Here is a 23,077-nt window from a genome sequence, read left to right on the forward strand (position 1 = left end):
ATGCACCACACTATGGGGTAGGTTCAGCACTAAATGCAAGTCAACCGCAATTGCTCAGTCATTGCTTGCACAGAAACAAGGAACAATAAATATGTAGCATTATGTATTAGAGACTCTTCCACACATTCATACTCTTGAATTCCTGGACATCATTACATTGATCAGTGAGTACAGATTATCCAATCATATCCCTGGTGCAAAGGTTCCATCCAGAAACAGGACAATTGAATTTTGTATAGCACTATTCTGTCAGCAGACCCTCTGTGATATTAGCCCATGTGGTAACATCCAATAGACACACAAATCGCGCCTTTTGCGCCCATAGTACATAAAGCTGTTAACCCTGGCCAATGTAATGAGCACAATGTGAAAATCCCATTTCTGGCGCCATCTGCTGGCTGTCACAGGGAAAACAATTGAATTCCTCCCAGTATATCCACAAAACCAACTGGCATTCACCTACGCATCATCCTTAAGGGTACTATACTAACCTACGCAATAGCATTAGTTCCAGCTCTGAAGTTTTCCAGTGACATATACTCTACTAGTGTACAAATCAATTTAAATTACACTGAGATATTTCACTTTCTATTTCGCTGCCCAGCAAAGTTAAGGTCTGACCAGTGGGCACCATGCCCATGTAAAGTGATTATATCTAGATTTTCCAGAAACAAGACTACCGTATATACTCGAGTATAAGCCGACCCGAATATAAGCCGAGGCACCTAATTTTACAGCAAAAAAAAAAATATATTGACCCAAGTGGGACCATCACTCGAGTATAAGCCGAGGGGGGGGCTTTTTCAGCATAAAAAATGTTCTGAAAAAGTAGGCTTATACTCGAGTATATATGGTATTTAAGTATTGCCCCCATTCAGTCACATGACGGTCATTACAAAAGTTCAATATGCATTTACAATGATTCAATGACTTGTGCGAGAGGAAATGTTTCAGAAAGTGATAAGAAATGAAGCCATTTGCCATCTGCTTGCATAGCAATGCATTGTATCTGAGGGCTTGTAACACCATACAGATGAGATCACTGGGAAAACATGCTCTGTAATAGCTCTTTTCAGATAACGTTTACACATTTATGACTGGTCTTTATATTGGGCAAATGTGTGCAATTTGGTGATGTTTGGGAACAGCGGAGGAAAGGGTGTGTTTACTGCCTTCTGTTAGCACAAGCAACAGGTCTGATAAAACTGATGCTGAGACCATTTTACTAAATATAAGAAATATTGGCAGGGATACAGTGTATTACACATCATTGTATTCTTTGCAATAACTGATCGGACTGGTAGACTACTACTTGGCTAACTTTAGCCCCCCCCCCCCCCCCCTGATTGGTGCATCCTTATATGGCACTTTCTGTTGCAGCATCATCATTTACACCCGCAGTGTCCTGCAGGGGGGGGCGGGGGTTGGTGCAGTTGGGAGTCCCTCCTGTCACCCGTGAATAGACACTGTGTACTTAGCGTCTTTTCCTGCAGCCAGATGGGATGCGGGCATGGCCAGTAGATCAGAGCCGCAGGCCATGCCCCCACAGCGGCAAAACGTGGGAGAGTCAATTTGTAGACCACGCCCCTTGTCACCAGGCCATGCCCCCGAATTTTGGTCCCTCCGTGAACTACTTGAAAGTTATGGCAGATACAGTGTCTCCCTCTGACTACAGGCTCCTACGGTTGGACTGATGCACAAGGAGGCTCCCTCTGACACACCCCCTTCCCCACTGGTGGATCTCACTGCCCTGTGGCCCACCTCGTCCTCTAGGAATCAGGATTCAGACTGTGCATTCGAATGATAAATTACCCATACCTCCCAACTGTCCCGTTTTCCGCAGGAACATCCCGGTTTTTGCGTATGCGCACAGCATCTATTCCCCGCAGGCAGAGGGGCAGCAGTGGCGCAACAGGGGTGAGGCCATGCCCCAAATTTCAGGTGCACAGTTGCGCCGCTCATAAAAGCATACCTCCCAACTTTCGTAGATCAGCCGGCGGGACGCTGCTGCTGCGCGCCGGAGACGCGGCGAAATTTTCGGGGGGGCGTGGCCTCTACTCGCGGCTCCCCCCGCGAGGCCACGCCACCATTTTGCCGCTATGGGGGCATGACCCAGAGGCTCTGTGAGCCTCTAGCCATGCCCCCGCATGCGCACAGCGTTTATTCCCCGCTGCTTAGCTGCTGACAGGGGGGACTCCCAACAGCCCCCCCCACACCGCGGGACACTGCCGCCCGCGGGTGGGACAGCGGGACAGGCCCTGACAATCGGGACTGTCCCGATAAAATCGGGACTGTTGGGAGGTATGCATAAAAGTCCCTCTTCAGTTTCATACAAAGTTGGGATGTATGAGTTACCTTGTGGTGCATTGCGGTTACTAATCCGGTACAATGAATGTGTGGCATTTAAATTTGTGGCCCTTGAGGACATATCACCCTCATTGGCAATACAGGACTACACATTCCTGTTAACAGCCAGCAGGCTCGGATTACGCAATGTGCACAGTCTTCTTTGAAGACACTGTGCTACAACAGTCCCTGTGCCCATACAAGCAACAAATAAACAGCGATATAATGGCCAGGATTGCTGAAGTGTGATCAGCAGCTGAGGATCTGGTCTGGATACAGTACTGTATATCAGGTCTGTCTGGCTACAAATACTTTGCTGAATTCATACCTCTCCTGTACACGTTTCAGCCAGACTGAACGCATTACAAGGCAGAGTTCACGGTCTATCATAAACCATATATTATGAGTTTGGAGAAAAGCCTGACTGTTGTGCACATAACCAGCATAGTCCTTTCTGTTTGCTAATAAAAATGGTACCAGCATCAAGTAGTATTCAATACACTCAGATCAATAGGAGGTTGATAAAACACAAAGACAATAAAATGACTGATGTTTATTGCAGCTATGTCCTCGATGGCAATAGTCATGATTTCCACCAAACCCTTATTTGTTTTTTAATTTTGAAGTTGGGGGAACTTACAAGAATGAGAATAACAATGTATCTGTAACTGTTTGTAGTGGCTCCGCTCTCCTTTCCTCTCCTCCTCCACTATCTTCAGTAGCAGCAGCAGCAGGATTCTAGATGCAAGGCTCAGGAGTGGACTGTACTGGTACAGGGGGCATATGCAATGAGCACTACTCTGGCCATTGTTTAAGGTACACTACTGGTGGCATTCTGTGTATAAGCAGTACATATAGCATAATGTGAAATACGCATTATGGTGTGTGGCATAATGTGTAATGGACATTACGGTGTGCAGCATAATGTGCAATGGGCATTACGTTGTGAGGCATTTTGTGTAAGGGGCATTATAGTGTGTGGCATATTGTGTAATGGGCATTACGGTGTGCAGCATAATGTGTAACGGGCATTACAGTGTTATTGGTACTATTCTGTGGCCACGACCCTTCCCACGAAGCCATGCACATACATTTCTGGCACGCACGGTCCCTATTTTGACTATTGGAGTGGGGCACCTATTCCTTTTCTGGCACAGGGCACCAACATGTCTAGTTAAGGCACTGATGTAATGAACCCATGGTACAAGTTAATTTTTCTTTAAATTTAATATTCATTTATTTACTAAGACATCTGCCCCGCAGGCTCTTGCTCCCTTTAGCCCAGCAGTTTGGGTGGTATATCCCCCTCATGGGTAGCAATCAAAAATTGCCTTTGGATTAGTAAATTGTGAATAGTCCTGCGAGGTTTGCAAATGTTTGCCCTGATTTCTTAACATTAAAAACGAAAAAGTAATAGACCGGTCATTTTTTGATCACACGTATACACTGCCCCGTTACCTGGATCCTTCTCGTGTCCAACCCTACTTGCTAGCAGGGCTGGATTCCCAAGTCAATGGACCAGGGTTATATTTTTCGGAACACTTTCCCACTGAACCGCGACCTAGCAATAACCTGGGTTACTGCGGCAGTGGAAAAGGAGTATGACAGTCTTTTTTATCTAGTAGAACGAGATGCATCTTGTAACAGGATGTACCGACACTCTCATAACAAGTTAATAATAAGCAGCATTAGCTCGTAAAACCAAATAGTGAACTAATAAAGATCCAATTTCCCGGAAAACAAATATGCAAATTGTCTCTACTGGCTTTATAATATAAATAAAGCATAAATAAAGCCAAATACTGTATTCAGTGTGATAAATCCAACTGGGAGATGGTGCTCAACCTGACAGATATATAGTTTAAAGACCTCAGTATTTTAGGGCTTATTAGACTCAAATCCCAGTAATGTATTAACCCTGAGCCCAAGAACTGTTGATAGAAATATGTAATATGTAAAATGTTGGCCCTTAGGAGCCAGTAAAAAGAGATTTACATATTTTTGTTCAGATATACTGCTGGTTGTTATAGAACCAGCTATAATGACTTAACCCTTCAGAGCCAACATCTCTGTGAGCTAAATATCCGCTAAAAATGCCAGCATCCCTCACATTTGTTATATAAAATAAAATAGAAAATGTGTAAAAAAAATCAAATAAAAGGTGAACATCATAGGTCATTATGAATAAAAATGATTGCTTGGCAATTTTCCCAACTTATTTGACAAATTGACTTGGCACTCAAATTGGCACTTATTAAAAATGGTCTTCTTGCACAAATTATAAATACCGTAAAGCCCTAATACAGTGATTTTCGACCTTTTTACCTTGCGGCACACTAAATAAGATTTTAAAATTGCCAAGGCACACCATGAGATCCCCACAGGCCAAAACGCATTGGCCCCCACAGGAAAAAAAAAAAACCTATTGGCTCCATATAAAAAGAACCCCAATCACACTGGTCCCAACAGGTAACAAAAATAAAATACATTGGCCCTTTAAATGAAAACCAGTAAAGAACAGTTGAACTGGTGGGGTCTGTAACTGGTGTGGGCATCTCTAGATCTGGGGGCACACTTGAGAACAGCTCAAGGCACACTAGTGTGCCAAGGCGCAGTGGTTGAAAAAGACTGCCCTAATATATTGTTAGAATGAAATATCTGTAGTGTTCATTCTAGCACCTGCCATCTTTGAAAACCCATGCAGTTCCTGTTCCCTGCCTGGGGTGTCGCTGTCTGCTGTGGTGTTTCTAGCACATATCACTGCTGATATACAGACCACACTGCTAGAAGCACTACAGCAGACAGCAGACAGCGACACTCCAGGCAGGGAAGAGGAACTGCATGGGTTTTCAAAGATGGTGGGTGCTAGAATGAACACTATATCTGGTCACATAAACACCTTTATTTTGTGCAATGGTTTACAGAAACCTTCTTCATCTAATGAATGTTACAGGTTATCACATCCAGATTATGGATTTTTTAAAATATATATACACTAAAAATGTATACCCAATCTATGGGGATACAATAAGTAATGGTAATGGAGCCATATAATGTATTAGCCTTACCTTGCACACACGAGCGACTCTTGCTACGTGAGTCTTGTCTAGGAACTCCGAGCTTTCTTCAATGACTCTTTCATTAAAGAAGTAGTAGATTTTGTCGTCATCTCCTATTGTGCTATTTAGACTTTCCTGAATCAGAGCAGAGGTGACAAACTCAGCATCTAGAGAAAACACACAACGGAATGTTGGATAACAAAGTATAAGCCAGAAGAGTAAATGATAGCTTCTATCAACTTTCATGTATGTATCAATGTTTCCTGACCCCCAGAACAAGTGTTGTATGACCGGTCAACAGTCGTGATTCTGGTGGTCAGTATACCGACATCGGAATCTAGACTGCCATTACTCCGACAGGGGGCGAGTGCTGTGAAGCCCCTTGCAGGCTCGCTGCTCTCACCACGCTGTGCTTGACACAGGTTCTATTCTCCCTCTATGGGGGTCAAGTATCCCCTATGAGGATGAATAGCCCCTGTCAGTCAGGACCCCCACTCTGCGGCATTTGAATAGTCGGGCTTCCGATGTCAGTATACTGACTGTCGGAATTCTGACCGTCGGGCCATGCGCCGGCAACCCACAAAACGAATAGAATATTATTACATGGCAAATACAGTAGATCAGCGGTTCTCAAACTGTGGGTCCTGACCCCAAAGTGGGTCCCGACCTGCTCAGCATGGGGTCGCGACTCCATGTTGCTGACCATCAGGCTGATGACTTTTCTAATTTCAGTCAGTGATTCAATGAGTCTAAAAAAAATCTGTTGAATTGTCTGTTATTTTAGACTCCTCCCATCATTTTGTGCCTCCACAATGCTGCCATGTATGTGCTGTCATGTGATGTGATTACCTTCTACAGTCTCTTGCTGGGGTCCTGTTATTTTTATTGTCTGATGGGGTCCCAGAGCAAAATAGTTTGAGGACCGCTGCAGTAGATGATGCTCTACATATAATAATATAAAATCTCAGCCATGAACAAAAGTACTTGTGTAGCAGTTATTACACACCCCTTAGTGGACGAGTAAGAGGAGGTTGCACGCTTAGTAAGGTAAGTAAGGGGAGAGAGTCCCTCCCCAGAAACCTTGGGGGTACCTACAACATTTTCTAGATGATCCTCCAAGTTCTAGTTGTCACTGTCCAAGATCTTTTAAAAAGATAACAGACTTCTGTTGTACACAGTAGGATGTGCATTATTCTCTATTATACATACAGGAACAAGCCTGCTATGTGGACGGATCTCTGCCATTTCGGCCAATGGGCATGCATTAAAGTTTGCCTATAAATTACTGATCCTCTCAGCTGCATCTCCACTTTAGGGCTAAGTGTGGGTTTAACCGGGTGGCAGCTAGCATTCATATGAAGGATGTGTGTACTGTGGGGGTGTGATGTGAGCGTAGACTGAATTACAAGCTCATCGGACATTAAATAAGACAGAGCTGGTGCAGGTGACACTAAACCGGATGTCCAGACTGTGTCTGATGCCTCTTTCCACACCGCTACTTCAACCTGGGTTAATCAGGGTCAAGGCTCACTGTGAAAGAGTCCCGAAAAAATAACCCAAGTCAAGTTACCCGTGTACCCAAACCAGGTACTTTAGGTTTGGTCCCAGAAGGATCCGGGTTAAAGGGAAGTATGATCGGGTAAATCAGATTCCCTGCACAGCATAGGAGGAGATGTTTTCCCAGCATTGAAGATGATGTCATCTCCAATCAACGGCAGACCAGTTCCACTATGCAGTATAAACGGTGCAGACCAAGAATTAACCTGAAGAAGCATCCGGAAATGGTCTGGCCACGGATTGGAACCAGTTTCTGGAATTTGGATATTAGCAAATCATGGTCTATAGCCTCCTTGTGTCCGAATGCTGGAAATCTAATCCTAGTCATAACTCTATACTGCAACCTTTGCAGGGATAGACAGCTAGTTCTTGAATGTTTGTATAACATTAGGCGCTGTATCCGATTTTTAACCAGATTGACACCATAAAACCTATGTACAATTATAATTATGCACTACAGTAATGTTATTAAATAAAGTTGAGAATGAAATTGTCTCCTGTTTGCCAGCGCCATACAATCCCATCTGGATACACAATCTCTATGTCGCAGGGGAGAGGAATGAGCACAGAGCTGGGAATCCAGACAACTTTGCAGAGGCAGCAACAAGCTGCCTGCCTTCTTGTGCAATGCCAAGCTGTTCCCAAATCACACTGTTTACTGAATGTCATAACACAGAATATCAGAGAATGAGCAGAAGCCATTTCATATGTCTGATATAAATTATTTACAAATCTTTCTGCAACAAAAAAAAAAAAACGAATAAAAATGTTACTTGGGCACGGATTTTCAGGTTAGAAAACAAGAACTAACAAATAAAAAAATAGACACACAAAAGACAATTGTGTGTACTGATGAGAGCCAGGGTGCTTGCTGGTACAGATAGATGTGTCTACAACATACTGGAGTGTACTGTGGAACAATTTATGTAAAAAAATGTCATGCTAATTTTTTTTTAGATTAAGGGAAAATATATATATATATATAGGTACTTGTTTCCTAGCACGGCGCCCACTAAACTAATTGCTTAACTATGCTGCGTAGGAAAATCGCATTGCATGGGCCATTTTAGTGCCGTGCAATGCGATTTTTTAATGTAATTTATTCACTGCTCTGTATGCCCCAAGATATCGCATCTCCCGCGATCGCATGTGATTTTATAGGGTGTGCGATGCCATTACATTAGCTATACAATAAATATCATTGTATGACATACAATTATGTTTTATGCACCCCCACTATCCACACCACCCCGAAGCATGGCGAGCGCAGCGAGCCCCGCGAGGGGCGGTGGAACGTGTCCTCTGACGGTTTCATACCCCCGCTATCCATGTCGGCGTGGAGTTGATTTTATATAGTGTGGCAAGCGTAGCGAGCCACCGAGCCCGAAGCGTGGCGAGCCCAGCGGATTACTTTACATGTATTATGCGGCCGCTCGCCATGCTTCGGGCTCTCTGGCTCACTGCGCTCGCCACACTATATAAAATCAGCTCCACGCTGACGTGGATAGTGGGGGTATGAAACCGTCGGAGGACGTGTTCCGCCGCCGCCGCTCGCCACGCTCCGGGGTGCCGTGGATAGTGCGTAAAACATCATTGTATGTCATACAATTATATTATTGTATAGCTAATGTAATGGCATCGCACACCCTATAAAATCTCATGCGATTTTGCGGGAGGTGCGATGCGATCCCCTGGGGCATACAGAGCAGTGAATAAACTACATTAAAAAAATCGCATGGCACTAAAATGGGCCATGCGATGCAATGTGATATCACTATGTTAACGTACTTAGGAAATCTGGGCACCGTGCTAGGAAACTATATAAGTACCTATATATTTTGGAGCTGGGCCATGGGGATTATTCAAACCTGATTGCATGGCTGCTAATTTGCAGAGCTCTGCAATCAGGTAATCACCACACAGTGTAAGGCAGTGATAAGCTTGCGAAAATATTGCAGCTGTGCGATCAGCTGCAAATACATCTACAGCTCCATATCACATCAAATGAGTGTGCGCAGTCTGTGCGTAGCCCAGGACTTACTCGGCCAGTGCGATAGAAACAGGCTGATCGAGCCTGGAGCGGACGTCTTACACCCTCCCTGGAAACACCTGGGTATGTCTGTGTTTTCTCTGACACTCCCAGAAAATGGCGCAGTTACCACCCCCAAATGCTGTCTTCCTGTCAGTCAACTTGCGAACGACCAGTTTCTAAAAGTATACTGGGTGCATTATTCATGCCTAATAACCTAATCAACTCCAAATTCTACAGAGGTGTATACAAACGGACCAGGAAAACAAGGTGTAGAAAAAACGGAGGACATTTATTGATACTGGTAAGTTGGGAAACAAATTCTGTAACCATTAACAATGGCGCCATGAGAGCAGACATCTGGCTGCTGGTGATATTTATCAGTGCATTTCCACATTCACCCTCTATGCACATAAATCAGAACTTACCGATTAGCCAGTGCAGGGGGGTTGCCTCAGTTCTTAACATGGGTGCAATAATATCTCTCCTTATATCTGGCACGCTGTGGAACCCATAGCGAGAGGCTGTGTACAGAAAGCCATCTGGAACCGGCAAAACAACAACAGAATTCTAAACGATCAGTTTTTAAATGAAAAAGCAAGTCTAAGTCATTGCAGTGATTACCGAGATCTCGAGACTGTCCCAACTAAACTATATTAATTGAATAGCTCTGGGTGGGAAACGGCTGCTTTTCACAGCACAACAAGTGTGCCTACTTGGATTTCCCCTGGAAACAGGGCACTCCGTTTCCTGCATCACCTCTTTACTGAAGCAATGCAGCAGGCCACAGCCCTGAGATGTATCAACATTTCGGATGTCACCGGAGAACACTGCCTCTGACAGATCGTCAGTACACAGCGCTGACACATCGCTGTGCAAAACTGTATGTTCAGCGATCTTTCAGAGAGATCTACATTGCTCAGATGGCTCAGCAGTGTTGTCCTGTGGATAGGCCCCTTAAGATACCTATTTACACAATACCTATCCTATGTCATTTACAGCAGGATGTACTAAAGGGAAAATGCGGTAAAACAGGGGTTTTACCGCATTTTCCTATGTACCATTACCCGTCCTCCCCATCTCCGCCGGGCAGGGTATCGCCGCCACCCAGAGAAGCCTATGGGCTTCTATCGCTGCCCACCGTCCGTGCGACCCAGTCTCCCGTCCTCCATCGATCTCCTCCTCCCCCAGCAGGTGTCACAGCCGGGAGGACATCCGGCTGCAGGGGGGAGGAAGAGACAAGGTGGGACACTGACCGCCGGCAGAATGTGACGGAAACCACATTACAGGTATCGTGGGGGCCTCCGTCACCGCACCCCAATGCTAGCCGCATAGGTTAGTACATATGCGGTAACATCGCAGCGGCTGGGCGGCGATGTATATTAATACATCCCGCCCTTAGTGACTTTGTTTTCTTCATTTAAGATCACTATAGAGCCATCCAGAGACGGAGCTCGGCTGTATGCCTTCAATTACAATAGGAAATAGAGAACTGTTTAGTCCCACACACTTTCACTGCAAAAAAAGAGATAATTCGAATATATCTATAAACTAGTACGCCCGCAAATGCTTCAAATGCTAGTCTGCTACCTTGTGATTGCCTCTGTGTTTGTGCATGTGTGAGGGAGAAAGAGATGTAGTTTCACTCTGAGCCAACAGATGGCAGTGTTTCAGGGACACACAATCAGACACTAGACATATATTTAGATTATTATAAAGCAAATCACACAGGAGTCTTACCTGCTATAAGTCCGGTGTACCCTATGGTTGGATCGTATGGACACACATCCTTTCCTTCATGACATGGTTTAGGAAAACTAAAAGTCTTCACATCCTGAAAATAAACAAACAAGTGTAAGGTCATAACACAGTCGTCCGATAAATCGTTACAGATAAAAGCAGGCCAACGCACACTAGCGCCCTAACATTCCAGATTTTAGATTCAATAACAGAGATAAAAATATCCCCAAGCTTTTAGAGTTTTCCTTCAAAATCTGCATCTAAAATACCGAAAATTCCAAATGTGTTCTGTAATGAATGTTTATCTTAATTAAAAACAAACTTTTTTTTTATTTCAGTTTTTTTTGTAGAATTTATAGATCTACAGATCCAATCATCAACAGCAGTTTCAAAAGTAAAGCAAGAGGTTCTATTTTGAGAACCAGGGCCCTAACTAGGTGCAGGTGAGCGGTGTGCCGCACTGAGCGCAGATGATCAGTGTGTACACCATCCCACTGCCTGTGCTTCTGGCTTGCAGAGTGTATGAAACGATACCCCACAGCCAGTAGTGAAGAAGTAGTGCCCCTACGGCTTCTTGGACTCTGGAGACCACTGTAGTTCCTGATGCCATCGACCCCTCCCCCTGTGCATGACATCACATGAAAAGGAGGCGTGGCCAGCACTGAGTGCCGGGAGAGCTTGTTACAGCGGTGTTGGGAACATGCTAACATGAAGGTAGTAAAGGTTTATGCACACTCTAGTGTGTGTCCCGACAAAACGATTAGGTTGGAGAAGAGAAATAGGACCTCCTGTGTACATTATACCAGTCAGCCTTCTGATCAGTCACATATAGGAATAAATGCATGTATGGGAGTATGCAGTCTTCTGTAAATGCAATTCAAGAGGAAGGAGAAAGAGTGTCACTGTGTGGTGCACTTAGAAGGAGTAAAATGTAAACTTTATTTGAAATAATTTATAAAATGTTACGAAATATTGACATACTGTAAAGCAATACATATAAAGACACACACACAGTGTAAATTTAAAAAGGATACTAAATCCTCACACTGTGTTGCCTTCCCCAGTATAATTTATAAGTCTTTATAAAGAGAGTTACTATCTATGCAATATGCATATATACTGTATTGCAATGGTACTATAATTTTCAGTTCCCTTTGGTCCCACTTATTACATGCATGAGCTGCAATTTATGAGGGAATACTGATTCCTAAGGAGGATTGACTTATGGTACATCAAGGAGGACAGGGAAGAAAATAATCAGTTTGCTGCCGTTTATTTGATATAGACAATACAGTATAGGTGACGGGGGCAGACATAAACCCCTGGAGTCTCTTAGCACAAGTGTGAGTGCCCAGTATGTGGACAATGGGTGTTCTCCTGCTGTGACCCGCTGAGTCCCGCCGAGCCGGTTCAGCGTCTGGTGCGGACTGTCAGTCCGACACTTGGCGCTTTACCGCTCAGGGGGGCAGCCGTCAGCCGCGGTTACACCACAGATCTTCTGTCTGCCCTGGAGTCAGAGGACTGCTGTGATTGACGTCATACACCGCTTCTCTGGCTCTACGGACCCAGTGGCAACTGGTGGCCATTGGTAACGCTGCCGTTTAAACTAATACAGATTACAATACATTCATGAGGGGAAGCGGAGCAGGGGGCGCACACACTGTGGGTGCAGACGGTCTGCGGACGCTTCGCAAAGGAGCTTCATCAGGACCAACCTGGAAAGCAACAGGAATCTCATTAAATACCGGTATCACTCATCAATATTCATGAGGAGTGTCATGTAGGGGTGTGGAGATTGGCACACCTGATCTTAATTAGGTTAGAGAGAGCTAGTACTGATACATCCATCAACACATTCAGTGTTAAGCCCCGTACACACGGGGGAGATATATTGCTCAGTTTCTCCTTTTCATCAGCGACCAGAGATGGTCGCTGATGAAAAAGAAACTGCCCGGGGAGCCCGGCAGTGGTAATCAGCTGGTCGCAGGAGCATGTTCCTGCGACCAGCGATCACTACAGGGGTAAAAACAGGAGCGCGCACCCGGCGATATATCACCGGTGCACACTCCCATCGTGGGCAATATGGTCGCTTAGCGACCATATTTCCCGCGATATTGTACAAAATCGCCCCCGTGTGTACAAACCTAAAGTTTAAAGGTCATGTGACATTGCGTACATGTTATTGACATAGGGAATGAATATGCAGAAAAAGAAAGAAAATAAATTAAGAAATTATATATATATATATATATTCGCTTTAGGGAAAAGGGATATCCTGAGAACCTTATCCAACAAGCTATAAATAAATGTAGAGACCTGGATAGGAAGGATTTGTTAAAATATAAGCCGAAGAATGAGAGAAATAAAGATCTTGTCTGTCCCTTTATTACAACATATAATACCAAGAGTGATGAAATAAGACGGGTACTGACCAAACATTGGTCCATAATAAAAATGGATCCCTATCTACAAGAGATAGTGGGAGATAGACCCGAAATTATCTTTAGACGAGCAAGTACCCTAAAGAGCCGTCTAGCACCCAGCCTTTTACAGCTGGAACCTAGATTAAGTACAACACCGTTACTATCATCACCACAGGGTTTTTTTCCCTGTGGTAAATGTAAAATGTGTTCTCACTGTTTAAAAGGAATTAAGAAAATTGAAGGGAAAAACAAAAAAGAAATGTGCTTGAAGGGTTTCATGAACTGTTTAACAACCCACGTGGTGTATCTTCTAGTCTGCCCATGTGGGAAGAAATACGTGGGGCAGACAAAACGAATGCTCAAAATTCGCATCTTGGAGCACTATCGTAACATCAAAAATGGATTAACAACCCACAGTGTCCCTAGACACTTTAAGAAGTGCCAAGCAAGCGATCCAACAGGAATGAGGTTCATAGGATTAGAACATGTTACGTTGGATATCAGGGGGGGAGATAGAGAGAACGTACTGTTGAAGAAAGAATCATATTGGATATATGCCCTAGACACACTGTGTCCAACCGGATTAAACGAAGGGATGGAGATAACACCATTTCTCAGATGATATGAATATAAATGTAGATTAAACTCCATGGCCCATGTTTATTATGATATGATAACTGGGATCGACATTCTAACATAAAACATCCCCTGAGAAATTTTCTCAAAAAATCTCCAAGATGCAGTTTGGAATATATCGATAATTATGTTATTAGTGTATTATTGTCCTACAAAATTATGTACGTGTATAGCATAATACATGGGAGTACCCCCTTTTATGAAATATTTTCTGCTAAATAATTACGTCAGTGTTATGTCCCGCCGAGATAAATTGGGACTCATGAATTTCGGAATATTTTATTGCATATTCTATTATATATTGCGTCTTCTTTCTCTTCTCATTTTTTGCATCAATTTCCCATTTATATATTGGGTTTACATCGTACGATTTTTGGATTTTTTTATTTTGATATGATTTTATGTTGTTGAAAACGATATATATCGATTTTTCATCGATGGTTGTATGAAAATGTTATCGTTTACACTGTTCTGTCTATCAAAAATGCTTTTTTAGCAGAAACCAATGTGGTTTAGATTAAGCTTTTTAAATAAGAATTGTTCATGGAGGGAGATTCACATTGGTTCTAGAATGTGATCTTTTCCATGATGATATGTACACTTTAATATATGTATATGAGTCTGTTCTATTAAGAAGATCCAGTTCTGTTTTTACTATATACCGATCATACACAGTGTTGTATTCAGTCAGAGAATATAATCTTCTCTTTTGCTATTCTACCTGCAAAAGGAAATTGTTTTTTATTCCATCAGTTTATGCATCTTTATATGTATCAGTTATTTCATGTGAAAAATAGTTGCCTTTTGAAACATGCATTATGTCAGTGTTTTGTACTTAGGCTGCAAATGGTGTAATAGAGGTAAAGGCTGATGTAATGAGCAACACCTGTGCATATAGAATTTAAGAGGAGTCTGCCTGACGCTAGGCCAGCCCTCTGACGAAGTCCTCCGAGACGAAACCGGTAGGGGCTTGGCCTAGCGTCAAAGCGTGACCGTGGAGCCAGGAGAGAGTGTAACTACTCCAACTTGTGATTTGTATGCTGTCTGAATTGCGGCTATTTGTTTGCCGCCGTCTGTGGTACGTTACCCATCCCTGTGTTTTTATGTGATTTTTAAATAAATATACTTTTGTACCAGCGATAATTTTGCACTATTGGAGCGCCCACCATATCTTTTCAGATATATATATATATATATATATATATATATATGGCTTTGTAGATGAGAAATAAAATAGTTTTTTATATATGTACAATGTACAATGTACAATATCAAATTAAGGGGGTATTTATCAAAGCAGAGATAGAGATAAAGTGGAGAGAAACAGACACTAATCAATCATCTCCTGTCATTTTCCAAAAAAGGGCCGTTACATGAGAGTTATTCAGCCCATTTTCTAAGCGATAAGACTAGATCGCTCAGTAGTGTAGTTGTATCAGAATGACCTTTCGACCATTCTGATACAAACACACTACTGAGCACACCTTTGGTGGTCTATTGTATTGGAGTTTGAATAGCCCGTATATTATATGTAACTTTGGATGATTACTGGAGCATTATCATAGATTGCAAGAACAACCCCTGATGAAGTCATATATTGACGAAACGGATTGGGTTTTAGGTTTACTGTGAAAATATTCCATCTACGCTCAAAAAAAGTGGCAAAAAAACTGTAAAAGAACATCTGCCATCAAGTGAAATTTTATCAACTTTTATGAACTTTTTATGAAAATAAATACACTTAAGGACTTTGAGACTTTTTATTATTATTGTTGTTGGGTGCCAATCAAGGCTATATCAGACCTGACCCCAGGGTGCCATCTCACCATTGTTGTTGTATAAATAAAAGACATTTTTATATACAAAATAAAATAAATTGCGCCCAAATACACATTATCCACGCTGTTACTGACAAGTGATTGGTCTGAAAATACATTAAGCAAAATGAACAACTGCGATCAGTGGGAGTTGTAATTGTTAAAGTATCTCCCTAAGTGTTAAAGAAGTGTTGCTAATTACATTGCAGCTCAAACGAGGTTGGAGAATAAAAATCATCAGTGAAGAATTCCTAGAACATTTAATTAATAAGTCAAGAACATATTTTCAGTTTATACTAATTGTGTGGCTATAAGATGATATATTTATCCCCATAGGCTGCCTCTCCAACGCAGACGTTGAAATTCCAGCGCATTCTTGGAACTGATGAAATGTTTTGCTCTTTCACCAAATGACACATTAAGCAACGTTGGCAGGAGCATTAATGTCTACGGAGAACTAAACAGTCATGTTATACGTGACAAAGCGCAGACCGCGAGAGATCACATTCTGTACATGCATTGCACTGTGACTGAAACAAAATGAAATACTGGAATGAAGAAATGTCCTTGGAATCTGTTCTAGTATCCAGAGGTTATGCAAATAGCAAACATTCAAGATAATTGTCAAATCATGATGTCTCTCTGTAAAAAGGACAGTTCGAGGGGGCATAGGCTACATTAATGCCCATGTAACTAATCCCATTACTCTCTTTAATAAATACCCACATAGGTGGTTTCCAATTTACCTAAGACACCAAGGGGTAGATGTAATGTATGAAGCAGTGGTAAGGGAGGAGAAGTGATAATGTGCCTGGTACTTTATCACCGACTGATCAGCTACTAACTGTCCCTTTTCAAACCCAGCCTGTAACTTAACAGTCAGGAGCTGATTGGCCGGTGATAAAGTATCAGCCACTTTATCACTTCTCCTCCCTTATCACTGCTTTATACATCTACCCCACAATTCCTTTCTACTCTACAGATCTTAGTGTTGGACAAATGTAATGTTTCACTAACTCTTAGGGCGGGATGTATTAAAATACATCGCCATCCTTCGCTGCCGCCCCCCCACCGCGATGCTGCCGCATATGTACTAACATATGCGGCTGGCATCGCGGTGCAGTGACGGAGGCCCTCCGCGATACCTGTACACCGGTGTGCGGGGGGTCTCAGTCACCTCCCTGCCGCCACGCTCTCCCCTCACGCTGGGGACAGCTATGCATGCTGTCCCCGGCGCTTCCTCCTCCCCCCTGCAGCCGGAAGGATGTCCGGCTGCTTCACTAGGGGGAGGCAGGGCTTACCTTCCGGGGTCCAGGAGGACCCTTCAGGAAGGTAAGCCAGAGGGGGGGTCTGCGAGGCATCGGGTTTGCGTCGGCAGGCGGCGAAAAGAAGCCCATAGGCTTCTATAGGGTATCGCCAACCAAAGGTTTTTGATACATTGGAAAATGCGGTAAAACCGCGGTTTTACCGCATTTTCCATTTGATACATCTCGCCCTTAATCCGGAACCACAACATGGCAGATACTGTAGGCAGTGGGGAGAGGGGTGTAAGGCTCAGCCTCTCTCCCCAGTTCAGCACACGCGGTCCTCTCTCTCCCTCCCTCTTGTTTTTTTTTTTCACGGTGACGTGGCCACGCCTCCGACATTTTACAAGGGCCGGGCTGCCCTGTCGGTGCCCCTGGTGTTAGCAAGTGAAGCTGCCACCCAGAAATGAAAAGAGACGCCCACCGCTTGTGGACTTATTCGCAACTGTGTACACATTTGCAGCCTATACACTAGAACATCTATGGTTATGCAGATTGGACGCGACAGTAGCGAATTGGGCACCATGTTATTTTGGGTACCTGATCACAGCTGACACCATATACACCCCCTCAGTCAATTAACTACGAGACGACGGGGTGGTTGCAACATGCGAGGGGCACCCACACACAGCCCCCACACATATCTTGCAGGCAGTACCTCGCTGCCACAGATATGCCTCTGACTGCCAGGCACAGTTACTCATTCTCAGGAGAATCCTTCAGACTGTACGTGAACTCCTAGTGAGACTGGCTCTCTCTCTAATAAACTGCCCTGAAGCTAGTAAAGACTATATACACTGTAGGGTGTCAGGATAAGTATTTATCCTGGGAACAGAATGCAGTTCTCTGCAGGGCTATGCTTGAACAGCACTGACTTAGTGAATGCGCTGGGCTGAATGTATAAAGTTCACAGGCCCAGTTATGATGTCAGCAGCGTGGTGTCTTACACAGAGGTATACAACCTATGGAACTGTACTGTAAGTGAGGTTCTGCTCCCCTAGGGAGGTGAGGGCACAAGCTCCAACAAACCCCCCCAACTTTTTGCCCCGGTTCCACTGACTGACTACCCCCTCTCCCTGCACGCTGGCTTTCCCCCCAGCCGCAGCTCCAGCCAAGGCCCTGACACGCAGCCCTCCCCCTACAGCCTTATAATCCATCCTGTGGAGGGCTGTAGGGGAGATGGCCTGTTGAGCCCTTCTACTGCTGCCCGCAAGCATGATCAAGATGGTGCCGCTAATGGCTGCCTAGGAACTGTGCCACTCAGCCATATGTACCCCCGTGTCTCCCCTGTCTCGCACATTGCACAGCAATCTATAACTGTACGGTCTCTGCTTAACGGTTACCTACCTGTCTGTTGCAACGACCAGTGGCACCGCTAATGGCCTCCTAGGTGCTGTGCTGCTCGGCAGGTATGTGTTCCCTGTGTGATAACTGTGCTGTCTCTGCTTATACTGGTACCTGCCTGGCGCAGTTGCTCCGCTGATGGCCGCCTAGGCGCTGTGCAGCTCGGCAGGTATGTGTTCCCTGTGTGATAACTGTTCTGTCTCTGCTTATATTGTTACCTGCCTGGCTGTTGCAACGAGCTGTGGTGCCGTTGATGTTGCCTAGGTGCTGTGCTGCTCAGCTAATATAGGTTCCCTGTGTCTCCCCTGTACATGTCCATCACCCTCCCCAGGGTACATCTAGCATATACCTGTATGTGTATTATATATCTGTACTGTCAGTGTTTTACTGTTACCTAACCGGCTGTTGCACAGCAATCCAAATCAAATTCCTAATATACGCAAGTATACCTGGCCAATAAAGCCGATTCTGATTCTGGGATGCCCTCAATTATCAGATATTAAATCATTCTTCTAAATGTTGCCTCTTCAAAACTAGGACCACAGAGCAATATCACATATGACACTATGGTCCCATTTAAGAAGACTTCAGTACTGCCGTTCTAACCTACAGCACACGCTTATTGTAAAATATTTGAAATGCAGATGATGTATTTTGATTTTATGGCCACTGAAAGCCTTCTCTGCAACAGTCCGTCATTAAATCCAGCTGTTCAGCTCTTGATTAAACATCTGCTGCTGAATAATCTACTTATTACACTAATGATGAAATTCAGGGTTTGGAGGAAGACAGAAAATAACTCAAATCTGGCGACTTTTATCGTTTGCTTATAAACAGATATGAGTTTCACACCTTGAGCAGAGGTGCTGAGTATATTAATTACTGCCTGGATTTGCCAACAGGCTTACAATCCAATACACCAAGGATGGTGGATAAATGTAAGCTCTCAGAGTGGGTACTACCCCCTTTTTTTTTTTACTCAACCTATACCTTGGGGTATATTTACTAAGGGGTGGGTCTAATAAAAGTGTAGATGTTGCTATTAGTAACCAACCAGATGCTATGGTACTTATCATTTATCCAGCATATTCTAGAAGATAAAAGCTAGAATCTGATTGGGTAACATCTTCACTTCTCCTGTCTCTGGAGCCCCTCCCACTTCACAGACAGAGGCAGTAATGGCTCCTGTCCCCTTCTTCCCTGGCAGTTCCCAGTGCTACAGTTATTACAGTAGATCAGTTATCTATATACCTCTGCTGTTGCTTTACCTCTATTATGGTCTGTTGAATTATATTGGATTGTCTGTAAAGTATCATTGTAAATCTCCATTTATGGCACTATGGACATATGGTGGTGGGCCTGGTGGCATATAACTAAAACATAATAATGGTACAAAAATTAAGTGTATTACTATCTTGAAACCATGATAAAAAGAAAACCAGTGGCTAAATGGAGGTAACATATTGGTATAGGATAAAGCAGTCATTTATTGGCAAAGATAAATGGAATCTCACAGTGCTAGGTAGGTGGTGTCCCTGACAAGTACAAACCTGTGAGGGTCTAGTCTTGTGTTATCTGCAGCTTTCCTGACAGTCAGAGCAAGTTACGGGGTGATTTCAGCCCATTTTCTAAGCAATCTGACTTAATCTGACTAGATCGCTTAGAAAATGACTCTACATTGCTCCATGTGTAGGGGCCATAGCGATAGCAGTGAGCGGACCCGCGCGTCACTATAGCCAGTGATTAAGATCCTGCATGCTGGATAAATCTAGAGAGATCGCCAGCCAGGTCCAGTGTTCTAACCGGAGAAAACTGGTACTGACAGATGGCGCAGCACATCGCTGCACAGCTCTGCACAGATTGCCATGGGGCCAAGGCTGGATTCAGAGCCACATGTATTGCTGATGTTCAACATGGTTCAGCGATTTTTGGCAACTGCACATGTGCATACGTTTCTTATGCCCCCTACAACAGATGCATTACACAGTGTGTGCACACACAGAGCGCTGTTTGCGATCAAGCAGGCATTCCTGGCTAGTAGCTAACAAGGCGCACAAAATGAGTCCATCCAGTCAGTGTAATTGGGAGCATACAGCCACAAACCCAGGGGACAGTGGTCAGAAGGAGAACTGCCCCACCATAGGGATGACTGCTGGTGGTATATGAGGATGCCATTGGTATTACAGTGTGCGCAGAAGCTAAACGTTCAGCCAAAAGGAAGGTTTCCATGAGCAGAAGGTCATAGCAGTGTTTCATAAACTCACAGATGGGCGTCTGCCAACAGAACCTCAGGAATAGCCCCACATGGACCACAGACACCAAAATGAGGCAGTGACTGATGGGATTGAAAAGGCTCTGTAAAAGCGCTGCATAAAATGATTGTGCCATAGATACAGGTTAATATTAAAACATACTGCACTGGAATTAATTCAAATGTACAATCAAGCAGCATGTGTAATTAGAAGTGTCTGGATTTATACGGCCAGCATTGCAGTACTAGTAAATCTCATACAGTGTCATATGGAAACATCTGCAATTCATGGCACGAGTTCATTCAAACCTCAAACAGATATATAGGAACATCTGAATGGCACAGTCAGCACTTCCAATATTAACACAAACAATCCTTATAAAAGTGCCTCCTAAATGCACGGTTTAGGGTTTACGTATTTCTAAGCAAACTGTAACCCTCATTGTGCTGACGCTATGCAGTGATGTCATGAAACCACATGAAGCTGGCTAACGAATCAAGATTCAGTTCCAGAAAACTCAGCGGTTACAGTTTTTTCAGAAACCTAGGCAACACATCAACCTACTCCCCCCCCCCCCTTTACACTGCCAAAATACCCACTTTGCAACCCCTTAAAGCATAATTGCCTAAATTTCCAGAATAAAGACTCCCAAAAATCAGGTGGTCCAGCCTCCTGGGAAGGTGGGTATGGCCCCTGCTTTCCCTTGAGGCCGCCAGGAGGGGACAGGAAAATAGGAAAGTACAGTATGCCTCAAGGGAAAGTATAAAGGTGAGGTCTTAGAAGTTCCACAGCCTCCTCCTGAATTAAGAACAACAAGGATCCTTAGACATCCTTGATTTTTTTGATAGGCAGACTTGGTGGCTCCCACTCAGATCCCAGCGCCCTAGGCAGCTGCCTAATGCTAGAGCCAGCCCTGCCTGCGCATACTTTTTTGACTTGCGGAATGCGATGCACGCCGTCAAAACAAACACAGTGCAATGTGAACTGCATGCAATGCGTGTGTGGGCACCTTAAGAAGCAACAAAAGTAAGCACAGTATTGGGTTCTTTGTAACCCACTGGGTCTGCAACTTCTAAGCATGATTCATCATTTTATTGCACATCTGTAATAAGCATATAAAAGTGAATAGCTAGCTTATATACAGTAGATAGATGAGCCGCTGTCAGCGAGGCAGGAATGGGCCCAAGGGCACTTTAACAGAGGAAGGAGCCTCTGGTGGGCCCCCTCCTCTCTGCGGTTCCATAAACTCTGGCATCTACTGCGAAACATGGCGCCCGTCATGCTCTGGCCCTGATCAGCCTGTTTCTATCGTAGCCGCTGACTAAGTCCTGGGCTGCACACAGACTGCACACACTGGAAATATCATTCGATGGTAAGTGGCTGGCGAATGGATTTTTCGCAAGTCATGTTAAGCAATTTGCAGGCTTGCAAGAAGCGAGATTTCACTCTGGCGGGGCGGCGTATACCTGATTGTAGGGCTCTGAAAGTGACCAGCCCATTGATCAGGTCTGAATCAGACCCATAGTTGACTTGATTCAGAGGTGGACGGTATGCCGACGGCTTATGTGCAACTCACACGTCCGAGTCACACTTTGCATGTCACTATTGTTTCCCAATGGCAGTTGCAGTGAGAATTTGGGTTTAGAGAGTTTGACAGTCAGGGTGAGTTTATGGACGGTAACTGGTGGGTACACAAAAATATACTGTAGGCCAATATCATGTTTATACGCGTGCTATAATTGTACTTAGACCTAAATCCACAGACTTCATCATGATTAGCTGTGATTCAGCACGCTATGTAACTTCCTGTCATTCAACATTATTACAGCACCAGGAGCAGCCTTCAGTGACAAATCATCCAATGTCAATGTTATCTTAGGAGACATTGATAGGAACTTTCCAACACTGACACAGGCATTACAGAAGCACTGTTGGAAAATATATGCACATCATGGAACCACAAGCCACACTCCACTCCTGCACCTTACAGGTGGGGCCTACTGTGTGGTTTCTGAGTATACTGTACTGTAACTATAGTGTATGGACACTGTAAGGCTGGTTTCACACACTCCGGCTCCTGCCGGACGGCGAAAACCCGTACGGCCAGGAAGCCGTGCAGCACACACTATTTTATCATGGAGGGGATGGCCACAGCCCGGCAGCCGCACGCTGCAGAGGCAAGATCTGGCTGCCATCCGGCGGCCGTGCCGTGACCGTCCAGTGAGAATGGACACAGAGCTGTCCATCACACACTGTAGGGGCGCCACGGCTTTTAAGCCGTGCGGTAATTTCCCATCCGGCAGGAGCTGGACTGTGTGAAACCGGCCTAAAGCTGCTGTACAATTTCCAAATTATGTGGTTATTCCAATGGTTCCCAAATTGTGTGCCGTGGCACCCTGGGCAGTGGCGTAGCTAGTGTAAGGCAGCCTCTGCTGCCGCTTGGGGGAGCGCAGGCGCCAACACCCACCCGGCGCACTGACTGACAAACAACCATTATCTTAGCCTGACAATGCATGCAGATGCTGCTGCCACAGTGTGCCGCCTACTGCTGCCTGTGAGCTGGCTAAGCA

General features: G+C 44.3%; 1 protein-coding gene across 3 annotated transcripts in view; it reads right to left on the minus strand.

The window, feature by feature from the left end:
• SEMA4G (semaphorin 4G) overlaps positions 1–23,077 on the minus strand; it is a 221,122-nt gene that overhangs the window by 56,832 nt on the left and 141,213 nt on the right. For all 3 annotated transcript variants that reach the window (XM_083149232.1, XM_083149233.1, XM_083149234.1), the window contains exons 6-8: positions 10,732–10,825; positions 9,420–9,533; positions 5,415–5,572 (exon numbers count right to left, since the gene is read on the minus strand). In XM_083149232.1, the coding sequence (XP_083005358.1) occupies positions 5,415–5,572; positions 9,420–9,533; positions 10,732–10,825 (366 nt within the window). The remainder of the gene's footprint in view (positions 1–5,414; positions 5,573–9,419; positions 9,534–10,731; positions 10,826–23,077) is intronic.

Source organism: Crinia signifera, chromosome 6, assembly GCF_055691185.1.
Source record: "Crinia signifera chromosome 6, ASM5569118v1, whole genome shotgun sequence".
NCBI classification, from domain to species: Eukaryota; Metazoa; Chordata; class Amphibia; order Anura; family Myobatrachidae; genus Crinia; species Crinia signifera.